At 38.5% G+C, this 25,165-nt stretch overlaps 1 protein-coding gene across 1 annotated transcript in view; it reads left to right on the top strand.

Annotated features, from left to right (window-relative positions):
- The window catches only part of LOC110870703, a 56,204-nt gene extending 35,477 nt beyond the window's left edge, over positions 1-20,727 (top strand). Inside the window, exon 5 of the mRNA XM_035976175.1 lies at positions 20,636-20,727. Coding sequence (XP_035832068.1) covers positions 20,636-20,727 — 92 coding nt within the window. The remainder of the gene's footprint in view (positions 1-20,635) is intronic.
- Positions 20,728-25,165: the final 4,438 nt, after the last annotated feature.

Raw genomic sequence — 25,165 nt, 5'->3', positions numbered from 1 at the left:
TTTCGGGTCGATCGATCGAACGGTCCGTTCGATCGGCCGGCTTAACCGATCGGCTGGGAACTTTAGAAGTGGTTCTCAACAGGATGTCGCTCGATCGAACAGGCTGTTCGATCGGCTGGCATTCCCTACTACGAACGAGTTGTAAAATCAATCAAGTGTTGAAGCATAGTATCTCATGATCCGAACAGTAATGTTCACCAATCGAGTAACATACTCGATCGAACACCAGTTCGTCAATACCACACCTCAGGAAGTTTGAAAAGTGAAACGCCATGTGCTAGCTGATCGGCTGGCCCGGTCGATCGGCTGGCATGTCCGATCGGCTGGGCTGTTCGAACAGCCTAGCCGTTCGGCCAGCAAGTCTGACCTGGTCGGCCTTTCGTCTAACTCTTGGCTGTTTAATTACTTGTTGTCATATCGAGGTAGTTTGATAACGAGTTGAACTATGATATCCTCCGTTCCTACTCGTTTCTTCGGCTCGGACAGGAATCACCAAAGTCCGGCCGGTGAACGGTTCGGAACGTCGGTTTAGAGTTTAACCCATCGTCGGTGAACCTTGTATATAGAATCTGAATCTTGAACCTCTTAACTGTTAGAACGATTAGTTAGCCGGTTCAAGCTTCGTTTCTACCGGTTTTAAGGTTTCGAGTGTAAAAGGTTGAAGAAAGTTGGAAATTATTCATAAAAATGTTAAGATTCTTACAAATCTTAGTTTGTTTATGTGGAAACCGGTCAGACTTAAGCTATTCATGGTTGAATGAGGCCAAAGTTTGGTGTTCTTCAAGAACACCATGATGACATCACCCAAGAACACTTAGATCTTGGTGATTTCACGGTTAGAAATCAAGTTTTGAAAGATAGAAAGGTGTAGAATCATGCAATAAAAAACGTACAAGAATTAGAGTGGGAACTTACCGGAGTTGAGAGAAATCTGAGAAAAGGTGAAGAAGAAGGCTGGTTCGGTCAGAGCTTTCCAAAAATAGAAAGTGTGACAGTGACAGCCCTATTTATAGGCTCCAAAAGAGGAAAGTGACAGCCGATCGGCCAGGAGCTCTGATCGAATGGGCTGCTCGATCGGCTAGGAAGATGCTACCCGGTCGGTTGGCCTGTTCGATCAGGGTGCCTCCTGTTCGATCCGCGACCCACTTTGAGTATTTCGCGACGATTTTCGATGTTTCGATCTCGATTGGACGATAATATGAATACGATAGAGTTCCTAGTCAAATTACTTTTAGTCCCAACCACTATATCTAACATACAATCTTCTATAAGTCACGTTTCGATGTCGGTTTCTGTCACAGCCCTCGATCCCTATCTCCCGGGAACGGGCGGCCGTGAGCCAGTTTCGGTGGTATCACATTTGCTTATCCAGTTTGGCAGCGGAAATTTTCATCAGGACCGTAGTTAGGAAATATTTTAATCAGAGTAAACCACCATGTTTTATAACAATAAACATATGGGTAAAACCCAAGTTTTCAATACACACGTTTCATAGGAATAAATCCTATTTATTTGAATAAAAACATCCATTTTATTATTAGGTAACTTTATTGCCACTTTTCCAAGCCTCCAGTGCTGTCCAGCTGGCTTCTATTTGGCTTTCATATTTTGTTACCTGAAACGCGTTTTAAAAACATTTTGTCAGTGGGAAATACTGGTGAGTGATTCCCAGTTTAATCAAGTTTAAGGAAAAACCAATTTGCAGTATTGAGGGCACATCCGCAATTACATTTGTATCCAAGACATCACAATTAACATCAGTGGTACGGTCATACTCAACTTATGGGATGTTACCACGCCAGTAACCCATTTTGTATACAAAACCCCAACATATCCACTATAATTGTATTCTTTACAAATACTCAATAACTGCTTTGTATGTATTTAATTAAGTGAGGTTTTGTAAAAACAGTAAACAGAAAGGTTTACAAAAATAAATCAACTCACATTGCTGTTTTAGGTTTTTCGTAAGGGTTTCCTGGAGATAATCTATAAATTACACAAATGCACGTGTGTTAGTATAATAACCCATTTTAACATTAGTAATACCCTCCCCGAGACGGCATTCCAACGACTACGTCGGGCAGAACCACGACAGCCGTTACGGAACCCTAGATCAATCGGGCAGCGTATCTAATACGTCTCCAGGGGTTATAATACTTACATCGTAGCAGAACCTCGCTATTTTGGGGGGTATAATGCCCGGGTATAGTGTATACTATTTAGAAAATTAAGAAAGAAAGAAAGAAGTTGAGCGAACGGACTGAAGGCCCGTTGCCTTCTATTTATAGTGCTGAAATCGGACATCCTCGCGGCCCGCGTGAAGTTAAGGCCAGGCCTTACGCGGCCCGCATGGCATAGGGGTCTAGGCTAGCTGATCCGGGTCACCACCTAGGTTCAACGCGTGTTATGACACGTGGCCTCTCAGGGTCGTGCCACACTCCAGATCGCTCGCGGCCCGCATGGACTTAAGCAATCTTGCACGCGGCCCGCTTTATCTTTAAAACCCAAACAAATCCGGATCACATCCCCGCGCGGCCCGCATTAAATGTTGGGGTGGGTCTATGCGGCCCGCCTCAACTTAATAGTTATTGTTTTTAATTTATTTTATATGTTATTTTGTATTTTGGGCTCGGTTTTCACATACGGGCACATATAAAGACACATTGAGATATTTAAAGATATATTAGGGTGTTTAGAAATATTATGAGGGTGTCGGTTTTATCGAGGGTTGTTATATCCTCCCCACCTTGTTTTAGAGCTCGTCCTCGAGATCTACTGGAACAAGTGTGGATATTTCTTTTGCATTTCTGATTCCAGTTCCCACGTGTATTCAGGTCCTCTTTTGGAGTCCCATTTCACTTTGACCAGAACTAATCTCTTATGCTTGAGATTTTTAATTTTTCTATCTTCAATCTGTAGAGGCTTCTCTACAAATTTGAGTTGTTCATTAACCTCTATATCCTTGAGAGGTACTACGAGTGATTCATCAGCTAAACACTTTTTGAGATTAGATACATGAAACACATCATGTATTCCTGCCATTTCCTCTAGCAGTCGTAGCTGATAGGCAACCGGTCCTACTCTTTCAAGAATTTTGAAAGGTCCAATATACCTGGGACTAAGCTTTCCTCTCTTGATGAATCTTACTACTCCTTTCCAGGGAGAGACTTTCAATAATACTTTATCTCCCACTTGAAATTCTAATGGTTTGCGTCTGTTATCAGCATAGCTCTTTTGGCGATCACGTGCTGTTTTCAGTCGTTCCTTGACTTGAATGATTTTATCAGTTGTTTCCTGTACTATCTCGGGTCCGGACAATTGTTTTTCCCCAATTTCTGCCCAACAGACTGGGGTTCTGCACTTTCGTCCATAAACTGCATCGAATGGTGCAGCATTGATACTTGTGTGATAACTGTTATTATAAGAAAATTCTATTAAAAGTAAGTGTTCGTCCCAGTTACCTCCAAAATCAATTACACAAGCTCTAAGCATGTCCTCCATTGTCTGAATTGTCCTTTCGCTTTGTCCGTCCGTTTGAGGATGATAAGCTGTGCTTAGATTTAACCTGGTTCCCATTGCTTTTTGGAAACTTGACCAAAAATGAGAAGTAAAACGGCTATCTCTATCGGAAACAATTGATAAAGGAATGCCATGTAAAGAAACGATTTCATTTACATACAATTTGGCTAATTGTTCCATACTAAAGGTTTCCTTCATTGGTAAGAAATGAGCTGACTTGGTTAATCTATCTACAATCACCCAGATTGTATCATTACCTTTCCTTGTTTTAGGCAATTTGGTAACAAAATCCATTGTTATCAATTCCCATTTCCAAACTGGTATCTCTAATTGTTGTAACAAACCTGAGGGTTTCTGATGTTCAGCTTTAACTTGTGAGCAAGTTAAACATTTAGAAACATAAGCTGCTACATCCTTTTTCATTCCTATCCACCAGAAATTTTTCCTTAAATCCTGGTACATTTTATCACTTCCTGGATGCATCGTATATTTAGACTTATGGGCTTCTTCTAATATACGGTGACGTAAATTTCCTAATTTAGGTATCCACATTCTCTTTTTATGGAACCTCCAAATTCCATCTGTTCCTTGTTCTAATTCCTTAATCATTCCTTTTAATTTTTCAGTATCCTCCTTGATTACTGATTCTTGTGCTTTTCTAATCTGATTGTTTAAATCTACTTGTAGATTTAATTTAAGAGAACGTACCCTTTTTGGCTTTTCGTGATATTTTCGACTTAAAGCATCAGCCACCACATTGGCTTTTCCTGCATGATACTGGATATCACAATCATAATCACTAAGTAATTCCATCCAGCGTCTCTGTCTCATATTCAATTCTTTTTGCCCGAAGACATATCTTAAACTTTTATGATCCGTGAATATGGTAAACTTACTACCATATAGATAATGTCTCCAAATCTTAAGGGCAAAAATTATGGCTCCTAATTCCAAATCATGGGTCGAATAATTCCCTTCATGACTCTTAAGCTGTCTAGATGCATAAGCTATAACCTTTTGACGTTGCATCAATACGCATCCATAACCTAATTTAGAAGCATCACAAAAGATTACAAAGTCTTCAGTTCCTTCTGGTAATGCCAGTATCGGTGTATGGGTTAATCTTTGCTTAAGAATTCTAAAGGCTTCTTCTTGTTTTGGTCCCCATTCAAACTTAACAGATTTACAGGTTAACTTAGTTAAAGGAATGGCTATTCTAGAAAAATCTCGAATAAATCTTCTATAATAACCGGCCAATCCTAAGAAACTTCTAACTTCAGTTGGTGATTCTGGGGTTTTCCATTTGGTAATTGCCTCGATTTTCATTGGATCTACATGAATTCCTTCATGGTTAACTAAATGTCCGAGGAATTGTACTTGTTCTAACCAAAACTCACACTTTGAAAACTTAGCATAAAGCTTCTCTTTTCTCAATAAACTTAAAAGTAAGTGCAAGTGCTTTGCATGCTCGTCTTTACTTTTAGAATAAATTAGAATATCATCTATGAAGACAATTATGAATTTATCCAAATATGGCTTACATATTCGGTTCATCATGTCCATAAATGCGGCTGGGGCATTGGTTAAACCAAATGGCATGACAGTAAATTCATAATGACCATACCTTGTTCTGAATGCGGTTTTAGGAATATCCTCTTCCTGTACCTTTAATTGATGATATCCTGATCTTAAATCGATCTTAGAGAAAAATCGAGCTCCTTGAAGTTGATCAAACAAATCATCGATCCTCGGTAATGGGTACCGATTCTTAATCGTGACTTTGTTCAATTCACGGTAGTCGATGCACATACGCATTGATCCGTCCTTCTTTTTAACAAATAAAATCGGTGCTCCCCATGGCGATGAGCTTGGCTGTATAAATCCTTTCTCTAACAATTCGTCTAATTGTTTCTTCAGTTCTTGCATTTCAGCGGGTGCCAAACGGTAAGGTGCTTTGGCAATCGGTGCTGTCCCTGGTAATAGGTGAATTCTGAATTCAACTTCCCTGTCTGTTGGTAGTCCTGGCAATTCTTCTGGAAAGACATCTGAAAATTGGGACACTACTGGAATATCTTTTAACTCTTTTCCTTTATTGTTATTGATTATAGAAATAAAATACACTATAGATCCTTTCCTTATATAACTTGCAGTTTTCATCACAGAGATGAATTTAGTGGATCTAGATGACTTATCTCCTTTAATTGTGATCTTTTCACCTCTTGGTGATTTTATCTGTATTGACTTTTGATCACATAAGATATTTGCTTTATTGGCTATTAACCAATCCATTCCTAATACGACATCAAATCCTACCAGATTCATTGGGTAAAGGTTTGCAATAAACTTTTGATTAAAAATTTCTATTCTTGCTCCCTGCAAGATTTCAGAAATTCTAACGGTTTCTCCATTTGCGGTTTCTACTAGACATTCTTGTGGTAGTTTAGTTAATGATTGATTTAGGAGTTTGCAAAATGAAGTATTAATAAAACTTTGGTTAGCACCAGAGTCAAATAATACTTTAGCAAAAATATCATTAACTAAAAACGTACCAGCAATGACGTCCGGAATTAGTCTAGCCTCGTCTGCAGTTAGCACGAATGCTCTAGCATTTTTAGGATTTTTGTTGGTTGCAGCTGGAGCCAATTTCGGACAGTTTGTCCTAATGTGCCCTTTTTCTCCACAATTGAAACACATTCCATTACTGGATTTCTTCTTGCAATTCTCTTCCTTGTGTCCTGGGGCCTTGCAAAAATTACAGTAAGTAGAGCATCTTCCAGAATGCTTCTTTCTGCAGGCTTTGCAGTATGGTGCAGAGGTAGAACCTATATTCCTACGATTGGAATTCCCAGAACGGAATTCTTGAGTAAGCCTTTGGGTTAGGTTTCTCCTCTGGTCTTCTTCTCTAGTACGGATTAACTTATCTGTCAAGGTATTGGCTAGTTCTACAGCTTCCTCTATGGTTTGGGGTCTAGCTGCCTTGACTACATGTCTAATCTCTCCAATTAATCCCCAGATATAACGGGAGATTAATACCGGTTCAGGTGATGCAAGGGTAGGTACGATCCTAGCATATTCAAAGAATGTGGTAGTGTAACCCTTACTGTCTACTCCGGTCATTCTTATATTCAGAAACTTATTTGCTATTTGTTCCTTTTCATTGGGAGGGCAGAATTTCCTTTCTACCATATTCTTAAATTCCTCCCATTCCATGTTATAAATCCTATCACTTCCTTTTGACTGGAGGATAGTGTTCCACCATTCTAAGGCTGCGTTTTTAAACAGATTTGAAGCAAACATTATCTTATCTTCTTCAGCACATTTGCTTATTTTTAAAACAGCCTCAGTTTTCTCCATCCAGCGTAGAGCTGCAATGGGTCCTTCATTGCCCGAGAATTCTATTGGTTTACAGGACCAGAATTCCTTGTAAGAACAACCATATGGCATGGTTCTTCTTCTTTTGGGAATGGGCGCTTGAAGTACGGGTCCATTGTTCACGCTGTGTTCTGGTTCACTTGGTCGCTTACTGCTATGCTTACTTTTATTATTCGCTTCTTGAACCGTTTGAATAATAAATGGCATTGCATCTATAATTCCTTGTGCCACTATATGTTGAACGACACTGTTATCCATTTGGTTTCCATTGTTATTGTTGTCCGGATTCTCATTAACCATGTTAATGTTACTCTGGTTATCGTTATTCAGATTATCCTGATTTTCCTCGTCGGCCATCTGAATTTTAAACAATTTACCAAATATTAATATCACAATTAATATTTGAATATATCCAATCACATGACACGCACTTTTAACCAAAAGCGTCGAGCATTGCGACTTTTACTCTATTTATATAGTATGCATCATTACACACTAGCACTGAAATTTAAATTACAATACTGACTGAAATGTAAAACTACAATACTAATAGTAGGCATTGTTTTTTTTTTTTTTTTTTTTTTTTTTTTTACACATACACACATATATTTTATTGTTATTATTATTATTACTACTACCGTTCCTGTCATCACATTTACTGATATGGATTCATCCAAAAATCCATATTACGCTCATCGTATTTCCATACGAGGCGTTCTCCCACCTGTCGCATTCGATCACTGCTTTCTAAAATTTCCTCCCCAAAAGTCCTAAGTTCCTGGACATTTTCTGCACTCATTGGGGGTGCAGGTTCTAGGACTGGGTTTGGAAACTGGGGTACGGGTTCCTGATACGGAGGCATAGGGGCCTGGTACGGGTATGGATTCTCTAAAATTTCCCTAACATATGCATCACTAATGTTGTAGGGATCTTGAGGATCTAACCTTGGGTAAGCTCCTAAGTTGGGCATTGGCACATTTTCCTGTATTGGGTTTTGTTGCACGTAGTCCTTAACATCGTCCCACCAGGGGTCGTAGTTGTTTGGGTCTAGAGGATCAGGTGCAGGTACCCTAGGTATTTCCTCCGGGTTGTAATCCAGCATTTCTACCTGGTTTTCTACTTCCATGGGTTGGTCAGGATTTTGTGGTTGGGGTGCTAGTATTTGTTCCAGGTTTGGGTCAGCAGCAGTGGTTGCTAAAATATGGATATTAGCGATACCCCTATTGAGCATACCCTGATTATAAGCATCAGTTTCTCTTTTTGCTGCGGCTAACACTCGCTGTTCCTGCAACTTTTTCATTCTTTTCCTACGCTCGTGCGCTCCCCTACTGAACCATCCCCTCTTTTTCTGAGGAAATGGCTCTTCAGACTGAGCCTTAAACACAAAGATCCCTTCTTCTGTATCAGCAGAATACCCTGAGAGGGCAGGCTGAGAAGAGGAGGTGCCTTCGCTCCTAGGCGAACCAGATAGTTGACGACAAGCGTCAGAAGGTCCTTGGTCACTCATACTGTAAACTAACAAATAGTCAGATAACACAGAACAAGAAATACAATTATATACGTATTTCCATAATTTATTTCCTAACACTTTGAATTTTGATGTCAGCAAAACACTTCTGTGGCTGAATCAGTGGCATAGCTCTGATACCACCTTCTGTCACAGCCCTCGATCCCTATCTCCCGGGAACGGGCGGCCGTGAGCCAGTTTCGGTGGTATCACATTTGCTTATCCAATTTGGCAGCGGAAATTTTCATCAGGACCGTAGTTAGGAAATATTTTAATCAGAGTAAACCACCATGTTTTATAACAATAAACATATGGGTAAAACCCAAGTTTTCAATACACACGTTTCATAGGAATAAATCCTATTTATTTGAATAAAAACATCCATTTTATTATTAGGTAACTTTATTGCCACTTTTCCAAGCCTCCAGTGCTGTCCAGCTGGCTTCTATTTGGCTTTCACATTTTGTTACCTGAAACGCGTTTTAAAAACATTTTGTCAGTGGGAAATACTGGTGAGTGATTCCCAGTTTAATCAAGTTTAAGGAAAAACCAATTTGCAGTATTGAGGGCACATCCGCAATTACATTTGTATCCAAGACATCACAATTAACATCAGTGGTACGGTCATACTCAACTTATGGGATGTTACCACGCCAGTAACCCATTTTGTATACAAAACCCCAACATATCCACTATAATTGTATTCTTTACAAATACTCAATAACTGCTTTGTATGTATTTAATTAAGTGAGGTTTTGTAAAAACAGTAAACAGAAAGGTTTACAAAAATAAATCAACTCACATTGCTGTTTTAGGTTTTTCGTAAGGGTTTCCTGGAGATAATCTATAAATTACACAAATGCACGTGTGTTAGTATAATAACCCATTTTAACATTAGTAATACCCTCCCCGAGACGGCATTCCAACGACTACGTCGGGCAGAACCACGACAGCCGTTACGGAACCCTAGATCAATCGGGCAGCGTATCTAATACGTCTCCAGGGGTTATAATACTTACATCGTAGCAGAACCTCGCTATTTTGGGGGGTATAATGCCCGGGTATAGTGTATACTATTCAGAAAATTAAGAAAGAAAGAAAGAAGTTGAGCGAACGGACTGAAGGCCCGTTGCCTTCTATTTATAGTGCTGAAATCGGATATCCTCGCGGCCCGCGTGAAGTTAAGGCCAGGCCTTACGCGGCCCGCATGGCATAGGGGTCTAGGCTAGCTGATCCGGGTCACCACCTAGGTTCAACGCGTGTTATGACACGTGGACTCTCAGGGTCGTACCACACTTCAGATCGCTCGCGGCCCGCATGGACTTAAGCAATCTTGCACGCGGCCCGCTTTATCTTTAAAACCCAAACAAATCCGGATCACATCCCCGCGCGGCCCGCGTTAAATGTTGGGGTGGGTCTATGCGGCCCACCTCAACTTAATAGTTATTGTTTTTAATTTATTTTATATGTTATTTTGTATTTTGGGCTCGGTTTTCACATACGGGCACATATAAAGACACATTGAGATATTTAAAGATATATTAGGGTGTTTAGAAATATTATGAGGGTGTCGGTTTTATCGAGGGTTGTTATAGTTTCGATTGAGTTCGATTGCTTTTCGAGTTTCGATTCGATTTTCGATTGATTCGCTTGAATACCACACTAAACATATAAGTATACACGCACAAGTAACACATAAGGCACACATACACGTAATACAATACCAGAGTTCACATAATTCGAGTCTCGAGCTTGATTGATGAATCGATTAGCTTGATTATTGATTGATTAACTTTATCGCATTGTTACTTCCTACTATTCACAGTCGTAAATCGGTCGCATTGATTAAACTTTCAATCATTACATTTAGACAACACTTACTCCACATAATACAAAAAGTAAAAAGAAACATTAACAGTCAAAGAAGTCAAAGTTGACTTGGACTTTGACTTTGACTTTGACATTCGAAAACACGGGGTGTTACATGACAAGTCCAAGGTGACATGCTTTAAGTGTAAGCAGAAAGGTCACTTCAAGCGTGAGTGCAGAAACGCGTATGCTGATGAGTCTGAGAACCCGTTCAGAGAAGATTACTACAAGAAGGCAATATATCATCAAAATAAATCAGAGCCGCCAAGAATGAAGCAGATTGAAGAGAACAAAGAGAAATCTAGAGCTCTTGCGGTGATTTATGATGATGAGGGTTATGACTGAAGTGAACTGCTACCAGAGGAAGATGCGGTTGGTTACGCTTTCATGGCAAAGAATGAACCTGTTCCGTGGAAAGACAACAGAATTGAAGAACAAAAGTATAATTACAGAATGTTGTTGGCCACAAACAGAATGATCAGAATATCTGGTATCTTTTCAGAAGCAAAGAGAGCAAATAGATGGGATCCAGACAGGGAGTGTTATCTTGACCCATATGGAAATATTGCTATTGATCACAACACTCTTGATTTAGAGGCCATAATCAAAGAGTTAAAAGATGATGATGATTACTGGCAGAATAAATGGTGGGGAACTGGGGACGAGAAAGAGAAAGAAGAGAAAGAGAAGAAGGAGAAAGAAAAGAAAGAGAAGTCAAAGAAGGTTGATACTGGGATCATTGACACTACTCAGGAGTTGACTGCTGAAAATCTCGGAAAGATGGCTGACAAGGTGCTAGCAGCTAAGGCGATTGAGGTAGATTCTAAATCCGTCTCTGAGTCTAAAAGCCAGGTCAGTTCAAACACGTCAATGACTGAATCAGGTAAGAAAGTCAATGGGGATGTTGATTGCAAAAATTGCATCAAAGAATGCAAATTTTGTAATACGATCACGTATCTCAACGAAAAGAAGGTTGATGATCTGACAGCTAAGGTCAGAAACGTTGAGGATCAAATTCTTGATCGTGACAAGATGGTTAAAGCTTCAACTGAACAGATAAAAGAATTAACTAACAAAATTGAAAATGATAAAACTGATCATGAGAGGATTAGAAAAGAAAATGAAAAGTTAGTTCTTGAAAACCATCAAATCACTGAAAAATTTGAGAAGCTTAAAAACACAATGAAAGATAATGATGATCGAAATGGTAAAACTTATAAAGAAAATGTTCAACTGAAAACTGTGCTTAGATTAAAAGAAGAATCAATCAACCAACAACTGGATGAAATCGCTAAATTGAAACTTAAAGTTCAAGAGGCTGAAATTGAAAATGAGCGAATCCAGTTGAAGCTTAACAGTTACAACTCCGCAAGCTTTGTTTTGCAACACATTGTTCCAAAACCAATCGGGAAAAACAAAGCAGGCGAAGATGTTTATTCTGATGGAACTGGGGTGGGTTTTCATAGAGTTCCACCTCCGATTCTGGAAAATTATACGAAAAAGCAATCTAGGTTGGTTGAAATCGAGGAAGAAAATGAAGTAAAACTTCCGGAGAACATTGATGTTACTTTTACATCATCCGATGATAGTGTTCAGACAGAGATTGTTAAGAGCACAGCTGAAAGTGTTTTGATGTCTGATTCAGCTGAAGATGATGGATGTTTCTTGGATAAATACATTCCGAAACAAAAGTCCAAAGACAACTTAAATGATGAACCTACTCTTGTCATGTACAAGATGTCGGGATCGGATAAATTGTATTCGGATTCAGAGTTTCCCATTGAGAATGTGAATGTGAAAAAGTTAACAAATGTTTTCAAGTTGGTCGAAGTTGAATTGTCGGAAGTGAACAGTCTGAGTCAAACAAAGAGACAAATGAATTTTGAAAAAGATAAATCATACTACAAGAAACCTGTTGTTCCACCGCGTTTTTATAACAAAAATCAAAACAACTGGTCGGGTGGTTATCAGGGTGGTAAGAATTATCAAAAGAGAAATGTTCAAAACAAGAGGTTTGTTTAAAAGAAAAAGTTTGTGAACAGTTCAAGTTCACTTGCTGATGAAGAAAAAGAACTTTTTTCAAAATCGAATGAAGAATTCTTTGAGAAGAGAGCTTCACAGGCTCAGTCTGAAGGCACAAGTCGAGTGGTTGATACTCGAACATGCTTCAGATGTAATCAAGTTGGTCACATTGCACGAAAGTATACCAACGTGAAGCCTAAGACTGAGACTGTAAAGATTCAACAGAAGAAAGTTGAGGTGAAGGGTAAAGCACCAATGGTTGTTGAGAAAAAGAGTGTGAAAAATGACAACACCAAAGTGAAAAAAGAACCCGTAAAGAAAGTGGTAACTAAAAATGACAAATTTTACAAATGGGTTGCGTTATCTCAACAAGTTTGGAAACCTAAAACTGAGAAAAAGATTTCACCTTCTGAGGATTCAATTCAAATTGATTATGATGCAAATTTTCCACCTTTGAAGGCTGAAAACTTTAAAATTCAAATTACGAGAGTTAAAAGTGTCAAGGTTACACCCAAGGCTGATGAGGCTTGGGTGGACACAATGTTTGACTAAACAGTTTGAATTGCCGGAGCTTCCTTGATCGCGAAGCATGAATTGGCATCTTTATTGAAGTGTTTGAATCATTTTTGTTATATGTGCAGGATCTTCCGAGATTAGTCTCACGCTGGATTATGGACAGTGGAGCGTCTCGACATATGACAGGGAAAACTGCATTGTTGTATGATGTGAAGAATATCAATGGAGGATATGTTGGTTTTGCGGGTAATCAAGGAGGAAGGATTATTGGTGAAGGAATGTTATCCAACGAGATTGTGACCTTTGAAAGAGTTAACTACATTGCTGAGCTGGAGAACAATCTGCTGAGTATCTCACAGATTTGTGACAGGATGTATACCACTCACTTCACTAATAAAGAATGTTTGATCTTGAAACCAGGATTTGTTATCCCTGAGGAATGGATTATCATGAGGGCACCAAGAGTTAATGATCTGTACGTGTTGGATATGAGCGTAGCTACTACAACCACGGGTCAAGCTCATTGTTTTGTGTCCAGAGCAACTGAGAATGAATCGAGATTGTGGCACTGGAAGATGGGACATACACTTCTTAGAAAAATGAATCACTTGGTGCAAAATGATTTAGTTCTTGGAGTTCATGTCAAAGGTTTTTATCTGGAAGGGGAGTGTATTAGCTGTGTTAAAGGCAAGCAGAAGAAAAATTCACACCCTACAAAGCAAGTCAATTCAGTCTCAAGACCCCTGGAGAGACTTCACATGGATTTGTTTGGTCCGGTGAATGTCAAGAGTATTACAGGAGACAAATATTGTCTTGTGGTTACTGATGATTATTCCAGATTTTCGTGGGTTTCTTTCTTGAAGACGAAAGACGAAACGTTTGACAGTTTGATGGCGTTGTTCAAGAAGATTGAGAATCTGTACCAAAGGCGTATCAAAAGAATTCGAAGTGATAATGGTACTGAATTCAAGAACAGCAAGATGGAAGAATTTTGTGATGAAAGAGGTATTTTGCATGAGTTTAGTGCTCCGTACACTCCGCAGCAGAATGGAGTCGCAGAATGTAAAAACCGGACACTAATCGAGACGGCTAGAACTATGCTCGCAGATTCAAAGTTACCGATTAATTTTTGGGCTGAAGCTGTTTCTGCCGCATGCTATAGGCTCAACAGAGTTCTCACTGTCAAAAAGTTCAACAAAACATGCTTTGAGTTAATCAATAACCGCAAACCGAATTTGAAGTATCTTGAACCGTTCGGGTCACCCTGTACTGTTCTAGAGCCTTATGGAAAGTTTGGTCCGAAGTGCATTGAGGGTATATTTGTTGAATATTCAAGTCCTTCGCGACGTGTCTTCTTTCCAAGTGAGAAGCGGATTATTGAAGCTGCAAATGTTGAATGTCAAGGTTATACTATTGCCGCCATAAAATCCAGAAGATTCATGGCGTTATCATTATGACAAGTTGTGGGATTTGTTTGACATGAGAGAAGATTCAGAGGAAGACGAAGATTTCTTTGATAAGTTGGATATTTTGCGTAAATACGAGTCACAGCAAAGGTTCCCAGCTGAGTATTCGAGGCGACCACGGGAAACTTCAAATGACGATGAAGCAGGTCCGAGTAATGCTGGTGAACATGATGATGTCCAACAGAATGAAGTTGCTCAAGATAATCAGTTGTTTGAGAATGATAATCAAGAAGCTGAAAACATGCCGATCTTGGAGATTCAGATTCTGAGGGGAAGCAGATTCAGGATTCAAGTCAAACAAACCAAATTGGTGAACAAGGTGCAAATCAAAATGTTACTAATATGGAAGGCGATGTGGATGTTCCTAGCGAAGCAATGCCGCGAACTCTTTCATACCATCCAGAGGAGTTGATCATAGGAGAATTGCAAACAGGCGTTCGCACGAGACGTCAAATTGACCAGGGCCTTACATGTTTTTATTCTACAGTAGCACCTTTACAAACTGAATTTCATTAAGTTGTTTTATTTCGCAGATCGAACCGCGAACTTTCAAAGAGGCGCTTACTGAAGACTCTTGGGTTATTGCGATGCAAGAAGAGTTAAGTCAGTTTGAAAAGTTGGGAGTGTGGAAGTTAGTGGATTTGTCGGATGGTCACAGAAAAATCAATACAAAATGGGTATTTAAGTGTAAGAGAGACGACAGAGGAGTTGTTGTAAGGAACAAAGCTCGACTCGTTGTTCAGGGCTTTAGTCAACAGGAGGGGATTGATTTTACTGAAGTCTATGCTCCTGTGGCACGACTAGAGGCAATCAGAATTTTCCTTGCATTTGCGTCTTGTAAGAACTTCAAAGTATTTCAGTTAGATGTAAAATCGGCGTTTCTTTATGGGAAGGTTAAAGAGGAGGTTTATGTCGGTCAGCCGTCGGGCTTTACCGATCCAATCCACAAAAAACAAGGTCTACTTATTGGACAAAGCGCTGTATGGTTTACACAAGGCCCCGAGAGCTTGGTACGAGACTTTGTCTCAACACCTACTAGCCAACAGTTTTATACTTGGAAAAGTGGATGCCACTCTCTTCACTAAAGAGGTGGACGGTCATCTTCTGATAGTTCAGATTTATGTGGACGATATAATCTTTGGGTCGACAAATGAGAATCTATGCAAAGATTTCGAACAGGTGATGAAGCAAAAATTCGAAATGTCATCAATGGGGGAGATGAAATTTTTTCTGGGTCTACAAGTTGAACAACTACCTGAGGGAATTTTCATTCACCAGACGAAGTACGTGCATGATATTCTAGAGAAATTTGGAATGTCAAGTTCTACTCCAGTTGCTACCCCACTTGCAACAAATCATGAGATTCACCCAGATCTCACCGGAAACAGGGCTGATGAAACGTTTTACCGTTCCATGATAGGTTCTTTGATGTACCTAACTGCTTCACGTCCTGATATTATGTACCCAACGTGCCTCGCAGCAAGATATCAATCTAACCCGAGAGCTTCGCATATAATTATTGTGAAGAGGATATTACGCTACCTGAAAGGAACTCCTTCATTGGGGTTGTGGTATCCTAGGAAAGGCGACTTTACGCTCGAAGGGTATTCCGATTCGTATTTCGGATGCTGCAAAGTCAATTCAAAATCAACAACTGCAGGATGCCAATTCTTTGGACCCCGCTTGGTCACCTGGCAGTGTAAGAAACAAATGTCTGTGGCGCTATCTACATGTTTAGCGGAGTACGTTTCTGCAAGCAGTTGCTGCTCTCAGATCATGTGGATACAACAATAGATGCGCGACTACGGTTTGCAGTTTCTTAACACACCTCTTTTTGTTGATAATGAGGCCGCAATACATTTAACAAAGAATCCAGTACATCACGCTAAAACTAAACACATAGAAATTCGTCATCACTTTATTCGCGATTGTTTCGAGAAAAAGTTGATACGAATTGAGAAAATCCACACTGATTAACAGAAAGCTGATTTACATACCAAAGCTTTTGATAAAAATCGGTTTAAATATTTGTTAAAACTGAACGGTATGAAGCTTCTTTCGGTGTCGGATGGCATTACTGGCGTTGATGAGAATACTGTTGCGGATGAAGAGGAGAAACAATCTGCAATGGTTTGTCGATTTTTTACTTGTTTTGGTATTTAGGGGGAGTAGATGTAAATAGTTTATTTTCAGAAAATACAAAAACAGTAAAAAATGCAAAAATACAAAAACATGATAAAATTCAAAAATCCAAAAACAATAGAAAACTGAAAAAGAGCTTGTGTAAAAAGGGAAAATAATAGTACATCGGCTAGACAATTACAGTATGCTAAAGATTTGTAAAGTTTAAAATGAGTTAGACAGTCTCACTAATGATGTGTCGATAGGTTTTCGCACATTTAGTAGATTTATTCGGGATATAAATCTAAAATTTCAAACTTGTGAAATTCGTGGGGAACACTACTTAGATATATAGGTAACCCCTGAAATCTCGTTTGAAAGGTCCCTTATTCTGAGATACTAGGTCTTTATACTAAGTGATATCTGGGGTATTATTCCGGGACTTCTGCTGAATGGAAGTTCTGACCTAGTCCCCGAATATTACTTTCTGCAAATGCTTGAAACATAGCATCGCCCTCAGCAAGCTGATGAAACAATAAAATTGATAGTCGCTGCTGTTGTAACTAAAAGATCCTCTAAAGGGGACACACCAAAAAGTCGAAGCCGTCATCTCTCTGCGTATACGGAAGTATCGACCTGAGCTCTCACGGCCCTCGCATTGAACCCCTAACAGATATCATCTGTGGTATACTCACCTGTAAGACTGAATATTTGGGATTTTGGATACGGGAGTATATTCAAGAGGTGGGACACATGAATGAGCTAAGTTCATAAGTCATCTAAATCGTATCCTGATTAAATTGAAATTTGTGTGAGAATTTAAGATGGATCAGTATATCGACAATCGACGTGAATTGTTTAAGTCTGATTATGAAATGAAGCTTAATGGTACTTTAATTTGTCTGAAAAACTGATATGATTTCTGACACGCTCGCCAAAAATATGTTTGTAAATAGTTTAATGTTTTTACATTCTGCAATTTAAGATTCTGTATTTCATTTCTATGTTTAGAATACTTTATTAAAATCCAAAAATATTTTATTTCTGCTTTATTTTTGACAAACCAAAGTGGAGAGTTAATCGTTGGATTCTCGGAGATTGAAGCAGATGCAGGAAAAGTTCTGAGCTGAAGAATGAGGAGAGCTTACTTTGACAGTGTTTGAGTTATTTTCAAGCTAAAACAAGTTCATTAATTTGATGCTTGTTACATTTTTCAGAAAATGTTTGAAAAAGTTTTACAAAATCAGTCTGTATCGTCAAAAGATCAACCAAGGTCATTAAATTGGACTTGGTAGATTAATTGAGTAAGCAGGGTCATTAACTTGGACCTAAATACTTGAGTGGATTTCTAGTACTGATTGAACGTTTGTTTGTGTGAAAAGATAGAAGTGTAATGTTTGATGTTTGAGACACAGGTTGTGGACTTCATCATTCCCACGGAAGCTAATTGTCAAAAGCTTGAACCAGATCAAGACCTCAGATTCCAGCATACTGAGAGGGGGAGTCTGTGAAAGGGGGAGTTTGGATCAACAGTAAAAGGGAAGTCTGAAGATGGAGCTAGGAAGTGATTCTGAACCTGTGAAGATAGAGTTGTTATGATGAAAAGACAGAGTTGGAGAAAAGACCAAGACTGAAGACTCGGAGCCGAAGACTTCATCAACATCCAAGGGGGAGTCTGTTGGTGCATGAAATGTCTGTTGACTACGTTTGTATTGAGTCTTAGATCTAGATAGGTTGTACGGAGTCGAAAAACAGGATTTGAGATGTTAGAGGTGATTTCGCTCATAATGACATATGTGTCATTAAAAGCGAAATTAGTTCATAGGATTTCGCTCTTGTGTACATAGTTTTTAGTGATTTCGCTCTAAGGGTATCCAAGGGGTTTCGCTCATAAGGAAATCTGATGCCTATAAATACCAAGATGTGATTTCGCTTATGTAGTCTTTGGAGCGAAATTAGAGTCGAGGTGCTGCCGGATTTTTGTCAGAATTCTTGTAAACGACTCAGAATTAAGTAATAGAGAAGGAAATTGAAAGGAAAAGCTGTTGTTACTCTGTCTACACTGATTCCGCCTTTGTATACAAAGATGAACTGCCTTAACTGACTTTTTCGGGTCATAGAACGGTCCAACATACGAAGAATACTAACTTAATTTTTCAAGTTATTTTTGATAACATTTAATTTGATTTTTCAAATATAATGTGCGTTAAAATAACATTCTTGTAAAAGATCTAAATAAACGGTTACTGATGTATTGAAAAATACATCATTTATTCGTGTAAAGTTTGTATAATTTTCGTTATATTTAGTTTTGATTTTCGGTAGAATATGTATACTATTGATCAAATCGTGTTTTGCAGGTCTTGATGCTCAAATATGCGAGAAACCGAGTAAAACGAGTTAAAATATTGAAGTGTCAAGTCTTGAAGCATGTTGGAAAGGTTGAAGAGTTGAAATAGAGTTTAAAAGCTGAAAAGTCACTTTCTGGCACCCCATCACCCACTGAGCAAGTTTCTGGCACCTGGCGAGAGTCTGAAGTTAGTTAATGAGCTGAAAAACAAGGTGGCACCCCACCACTAAGTCCCTGATTTTCTGGCGCCTAGCCAGAACGTTCTGATTGGCAATTATTACGAATTTAGTAAAGGGTTTTTATGGAAAGTGATATATAACCATAAAAACGTGGGTAAACCGTAATTTTCGATTAAGGGGACTTCTTGGGCGATTATTGAGCAATCTTGGAGCGTTTTCGGAGATCTTGAAGCCTAGGAATCATTGGTACGAGTTCGGGGAAGAAGACTTGAAGATCGGCCTCCTTCTTCCCCACTACAGCCGTAACAACTTCCCCCCTTCTCCTCCCATCCGTAAACCCCACACATCCACCGGTCACCTTACCTCTCATCCACATCGGCCGACCACTTACCCTTACACCCACCTCCAATCCCCAACTACCGTAACCCTTTTCCTCACCCACAGTCGCCGACCACCACCCCTCTCCCTTACTTTCAACCGCCGGCCATCCTCCCTCACCATTACTTCCCCTCAGTCGACAACCTCTTCGTCCCTTCCCACTTACTGCCGACTCCCCTATCCCCTTACCCTCTACCGCTGCTCACCACACCTAAGCCACCCCTACACCACCCAAATTCCACCATCGTCAACTATAACATCAAGCCCTGCTGAGGAGTTAAAGTTCAACCGAAATATTTCTAATTCTTTTTGTTTCTCTCAAATCCAAGGTATGCTTCTTGTAAATTCTTGTATTATGAGTCTGGTTATGTCAGTCTTTGCTTAGTTAGTGTTAGTCATTAGTTAGGTTTTGGGTGAGTGTGGTGTCTTGCACAGATTAGAAGACATTTGAGGTTGCGGTTGGGTTCGGGTTGGGTGTAGATTACAATGTTCATCCTACTTTGGGTTCGGGTTTGCTAACATTGAGTGTGGGGATGCGTTTGGGAAATTATTGAGCTTATACTCAGATTTATAACATCCTTTTGTAACCCGTTTCACTAAGGCGAATTTGGACTTATATTGGTTACACACAAGTTTCCACTTTATATTGGTTCGCACTCGATGTCGGTTTGGTTTGTGGTTTGGTTTCGGGATGTTGGTGATTTGCGGGTTGAATTTGGACTTGATTTGCTGAATTTTGAGTGGGTTGTAGTATGTTGACGTGTATGATTCCAAACTTGCAATTTTGGAAAGGAACTTTTGCAACGAATGGAACCTCCTTTAACTAGGCGGTATTTTTCAATGCTACAGTTTGTTTTAAATTAATTCACGGCTGATTTTAAGCAAGTTGGATGTCGATGTCGGTTGGGTAGGCACTTGGATTTACTTGAGGGCAAGTAAAGTGCCGGGAGAAGGTAATAGTTTGTAATTTGTGTATTTTGCGTCTAAGTTAGTTCGAGTCTAGTCCAATGGTTAGTTTAGGGTCTTTGGTGTCGTTTTAATTGTATTTGAGTCATCTTAGTGTCTTATTGCGTCTTTTGCTTACTTGAATTGTGATACCACTCGCCCGTACTCAATCTCCATTCGGGCGAGGTTCGGTTTATGCTTAAAAAAGGATTTGCAAAACGTCGATTTAATATCACTTTGTTTCTAAACTACGGCCGCGAACGAAATGCTATACGGCCGTTGTTTTTGTATATATTTGTTTATGTAAAAAAAAATCAAAAATACAAAAAAATAGTTTGTGACTAATATTCTGTTTGCTTCGTATTGCCATTATTGAATTGTTTTGCAGAATGTCACGTGCAGGAACTTCAAGTCGGGCCGACAGGAAACGAGGCTGAGACACTCGCTCAGGAGAGGGCCCAGTGGGACACAGGCGGGTGATGAGGTGTTGGATGATGCGGAGTAGAGCGAGGATGCAGCGAGGATGACAGCTTATATCATTTGTTTATTTTTATCTTTATGCTGTTTTTAATCCTCGTCTATTGGTTTGTACTTAAATACATTAAACAAGTTGGTTGGGATTTTGGGGTTGGTTGATATAATTGTGGATGGTTGTTGAACGTGATATATTATATTATCTTTTGCTAGTGTTTGGTGTTTGCGTGATTAGGTTGGTATTTGTAGCCGCTTTCGTTCGCGTGTCCGAGGTTAGGAGTTGTTTGCTGAGCGCGTATCGAATTGGAGGGCTTATGTGGAAACGACTGGCACTTTGACAGTCTCACATACACAGCTAAGTCGTTTCCCTTTTTGTTGTTGTACATTTTTTATTTATTTCGTTTGCAGTTTTTATTTTTAGGTAGTTGTTGAGTCATATTTTCGTTCTTGCATTAGGGACAATGCAATCTCTAAGTGTGGGGATGGGATACATGTAAATAATCGAGTCTTAATTATTAAAAAATACAAAAAAATTAAAAAATCCGAAAATCCAAAAAAATTAAAAAACCAGAAAATGTCCTTTGAAATAAAAGAAGTTTGCATTTTTAAACGGAAAATGATAGAAAAGATAAATGTTTGCTCGGGGTCGAATAATAATAATATGAGATTTTAATAAATCGAGCTTGCGTCTAGTTAGGGATATGTGGATAGGCCCGGGTTTGGTTTTAAGTCCCTTTGATCTAATATATCTTAATTGTCGGTTTACTAGTGGGTTTTCGCCTGGGAGATATGGGAAATTAAAACCGCCAATAATAGTATAAGGGGCACCGTTATAAATTAAAATCGTTAGAGTTTGTGATCATGAAAAAAATATAATAAAAAGTGGGCTAGAAACTAAATGAAAGTAATGCATTCCTATGTAATCTGAGCTGGGGATAGCGACTCTACAGCAAGATTACCGCTAGGGTGTGTGAAATCGATCGTGCAAAGAAAAAGAAAATAAGTACCGAAGCCTAAGTAATCTGTGGTTGGGGATAGCGACTCTACAGCCGGATTGCCTCTTGGTTAGGGAAAGCATCGTCTACGCTCACTTAGAAAAAAAAACGAAAGAAAAAGAAAAAAAATGGAAAAAAAGAAAAATATGATTGTAAACTCTTCTGGTTTTGATATAAGACAGTTGGGAATTGGTCCAGTGATCGTTCCTTTAGTCCTATAAGCTTGAGGCGAGAGTAGGTGGACTGTAAATTCTAGCGTGAGACCCTAGGTAGACTGGCCTCACTTAAATTAAATTCACATGATAAGGGCTTAGGATTGGATTCGGGTTTAAGGGGACAAGTATATTCGCAATCGCAGCTAACGCAAGTCTTGGTTTTAATTAAATATATCTATGCTTTTGACCCGAGTGAATATTTGTCTATGATTCCGTTGCATAATTCTTTTTCGAGGACGAAAAAAGAGTAAGTGTGGGGATGTTTGATGTATTGAAAAATACATCATTTATTCGTGTAAAGTTTGTATAATTTTCGTTATATTATTAGTTTTGATTTTCGGTAGAATATGTATACTATTGATCAAATCGTGTTTTGCAGGTCTTGATGCTCAAATATGCGAGAAACCGAGTAAAACGAGTTAAAATATTGAAGTGTCAAGTCTTGAAGCATGTTGGAAAGGTTGAAGAGTTGAAATAGAGTTTAAAAGCTGAAAAGTCACTTTCTGGCACCCCATCACCCACTGAGCAAGTTTCTGGCACCTGGCAAGAGTCTGAAGTTAGTTAATGAGCTGAAAAACAAGGTGGCACCCCACCACCAAGTCCCTGATTTTCTGGCGCCCAACCAGAACGTTCTGATTGGCAATTATTACGAATTTAGTAAAGGGTTTTTATGGAAAGTGATATATAACCATCAAAAACGTGGGTGAACCCTAATTTTCGATTAAGGGGACTTCTTGGGCGATTATTGAGCAATCTTGGAGCGTTTTCGGAGATCTTGAAGCCTAGGAATCATTGGTACGAGTTCGGGGAAGAAGACTTGAAGATCTAATCGGGTTTTCTAGTTCTTTGTTCTTGACTTTTCTTACGAAACTTGTTACAATGAATTCTTTGTTAAACATCTTTGAATTGTTTTCGTTTATGAACATGCTCGGCTAGATTTATTAACCACCTAGACTATGATGATTGGATTGATATAAAGATTTTACCTTTTTCGTTATTTGCACGATGTTTATGGATTGATTGTGTCTTGTAAAAGGTTTGATTTAATGATTTGATGTGTATGCGTGCTTTGATTCGGTTTATTATTGTTATTTGCTTCATATGATTCTTAGTGACGGTCTATATCACAACATAGAGTCATATTAGGGTTTAGGATTTCGGTGAGTGTCTATATCACATAAGAAAACCTTCACTCTTTATGGAGAATCGCGCGATAACCTCTAGAAGTAACTAATAATAATTTGCTAGGTCTTAGTGTTCTACTAGTCCTAATAACTGGGAAGTGAGGAGCTATTGGTAGGTCTTACCCGGCGAATTGCTTTAGATAGGCCTTGGGAAAGGTTATGTCTTGGTTTACCCGTCGGTCTTATTAGTCTGTCAAGTCAAATCTATTACTTCAAACTACCCTAGATCTAGGATTGGGAAAGAATAGGTCAACATTAGGGTACTTACACAATAATTAGATAACTGGGAAGAAGTCTAATAACCGGTAGGATTAACGGCCTAGGTTGTGTCACAGGTTTCTCCTTGAGAAGGGTCGAGGGGCCTCGTTGATTCTTAATAGGTTTAGTATCATACGATCCCGGTTCCATAACTCGTGCATTTAACTTTATTGGTAATTTCTTAAAAACAATCTAGGATTCTTGTCTAGGTGGTCCAGTTCTCATATAAGTAAAGTTCACAGTCTTCGTTCGTCTTTAATCTAGTTCTAGTTATTTTAGTAGTTTAATATAGATTTCCTTAGTTTTCAGTAACCCCCCCCCCCAAACAAATAAACAAGTTAAGTCGTGTCTGTCAGTGTCTAGTCAGAGTCTAGTCTATGTGATAAATAGAGTCTCGTGGTTCGATATCCGGACTTCCTAGTTTATACTACATTGATCGGTACACTTGCCGATTGTATGGTTTAGGTCGAGTCTAGAATTTAAAGCTTCGTAGTGTCTAGCTTAGGGAGTCTAATTTAGTTAATTTTTATAGTCTGTTTAGAACACATCAGTTACACTAAAATAACTATTTGTCAACATTTAGATATAAATGTTATTGAAAATTAAGTTGTATTAAAAAAATATTTTTTGGTGCCACAAACTATAACAAGTATTGGTACCGTATCCGTAGCGTACCGAATCGTTACTAATCGAACAACACTAGTACCAGACCTCTATTGTACCGATTATATTTATGGTTTTTAGTTTCGATATGAGTCAGTTTTGATATTTTTGTAATGCTGGTACCAAATCACTATTGTACCAAATCACTATTGTACCGGCATAATCGGTACGGTGTTCTATTTGTGTTTTTACTCATTTACGGTTTTGGTAGGTACCATGCCAAACTACATCTTTGGGCATGTCATGATTTTTTTTTTTTTTTTTTTGTAACTCGAGAAAACTTTTGTGTGATTTAACATAATACCATTGTAACTGTCTTTTATTTTATAATACATACATGTTTCCCACTACATTGGCAGGAAAATTTTCCAAAACTTAAACTTTTTGCATATATAACCGAGTTTAATTTTTTTTAAACTTACTCTTTCTAATATGCATGGACTATGCATAGCGACTTTATCATAAAACAATATTTTTCTAAATTTTAATTTCATCTTTTTTTATTTTAAGTAATATATATTTTTAACACATTTAATCTTAATTAAATTTGATTTTTCTCTAATAACTTTCGTATATTAACTTTTTTAAATAAGTTGAACGCGTATATGTGTTTAATTTTTTTAAACAAATTTGTATTTAAAATAGTGTACATATTAACCGATACCGACATTAGCTAGTATCAATATTATTGAAACCAGTACCGATATTCATTTTTATGGTTTTCGATCGATGTAAAACACACGTTGACATCCTTTCCGATTCAGTATCGTAAACTATACTTTGTATCGATGTATAACAAACCGAACCGATACCAATCGAAATCAAATTTTCGTCGTATCACATGAAAGAATCCTACCAGTTTATATAAAACACATCACAATGGTGTGTATAAATTAATGCAAAGCATAACATAAACTTAAAATTTTGTTTTAAATAAAAACTAAAAAATAAGATAAGATGGTCACATCATTTAATCAGTTTGCTGGTCTAGAATCGTGAATTAACAATTAAGGCCCTTTGAAATGAATAATATTCAACGGATGATATCATTTCCCATTAAGTTATTAAGCCTCGTACTTGAGTAAATCTTTTGTTTTGTAAGCTTAACTACAAGAATAGTAACAAAATT

Source organism: Helianthus annuus, chromosome 8 (assembly GCF_002127325.2).
Source record: "Helianthus annuus cultivar XRQ/B chromosome 8, HanXRQr2.0-SUNRISE, whole genome shotgun sequence".
In the NCBI taxonomy this organism is placed as follows: Eukaryota; Viridiplantae; Streptophyta; class Magnoliopsida; order Asterales; family Asteraceae; genus Helianthus; species Helianthus annuus.
The sequence above is the reverse complement of the archived record's forward strand: the minus strand, read 5'-3'. Positions and strand labels throughout refer to the sequence as shown.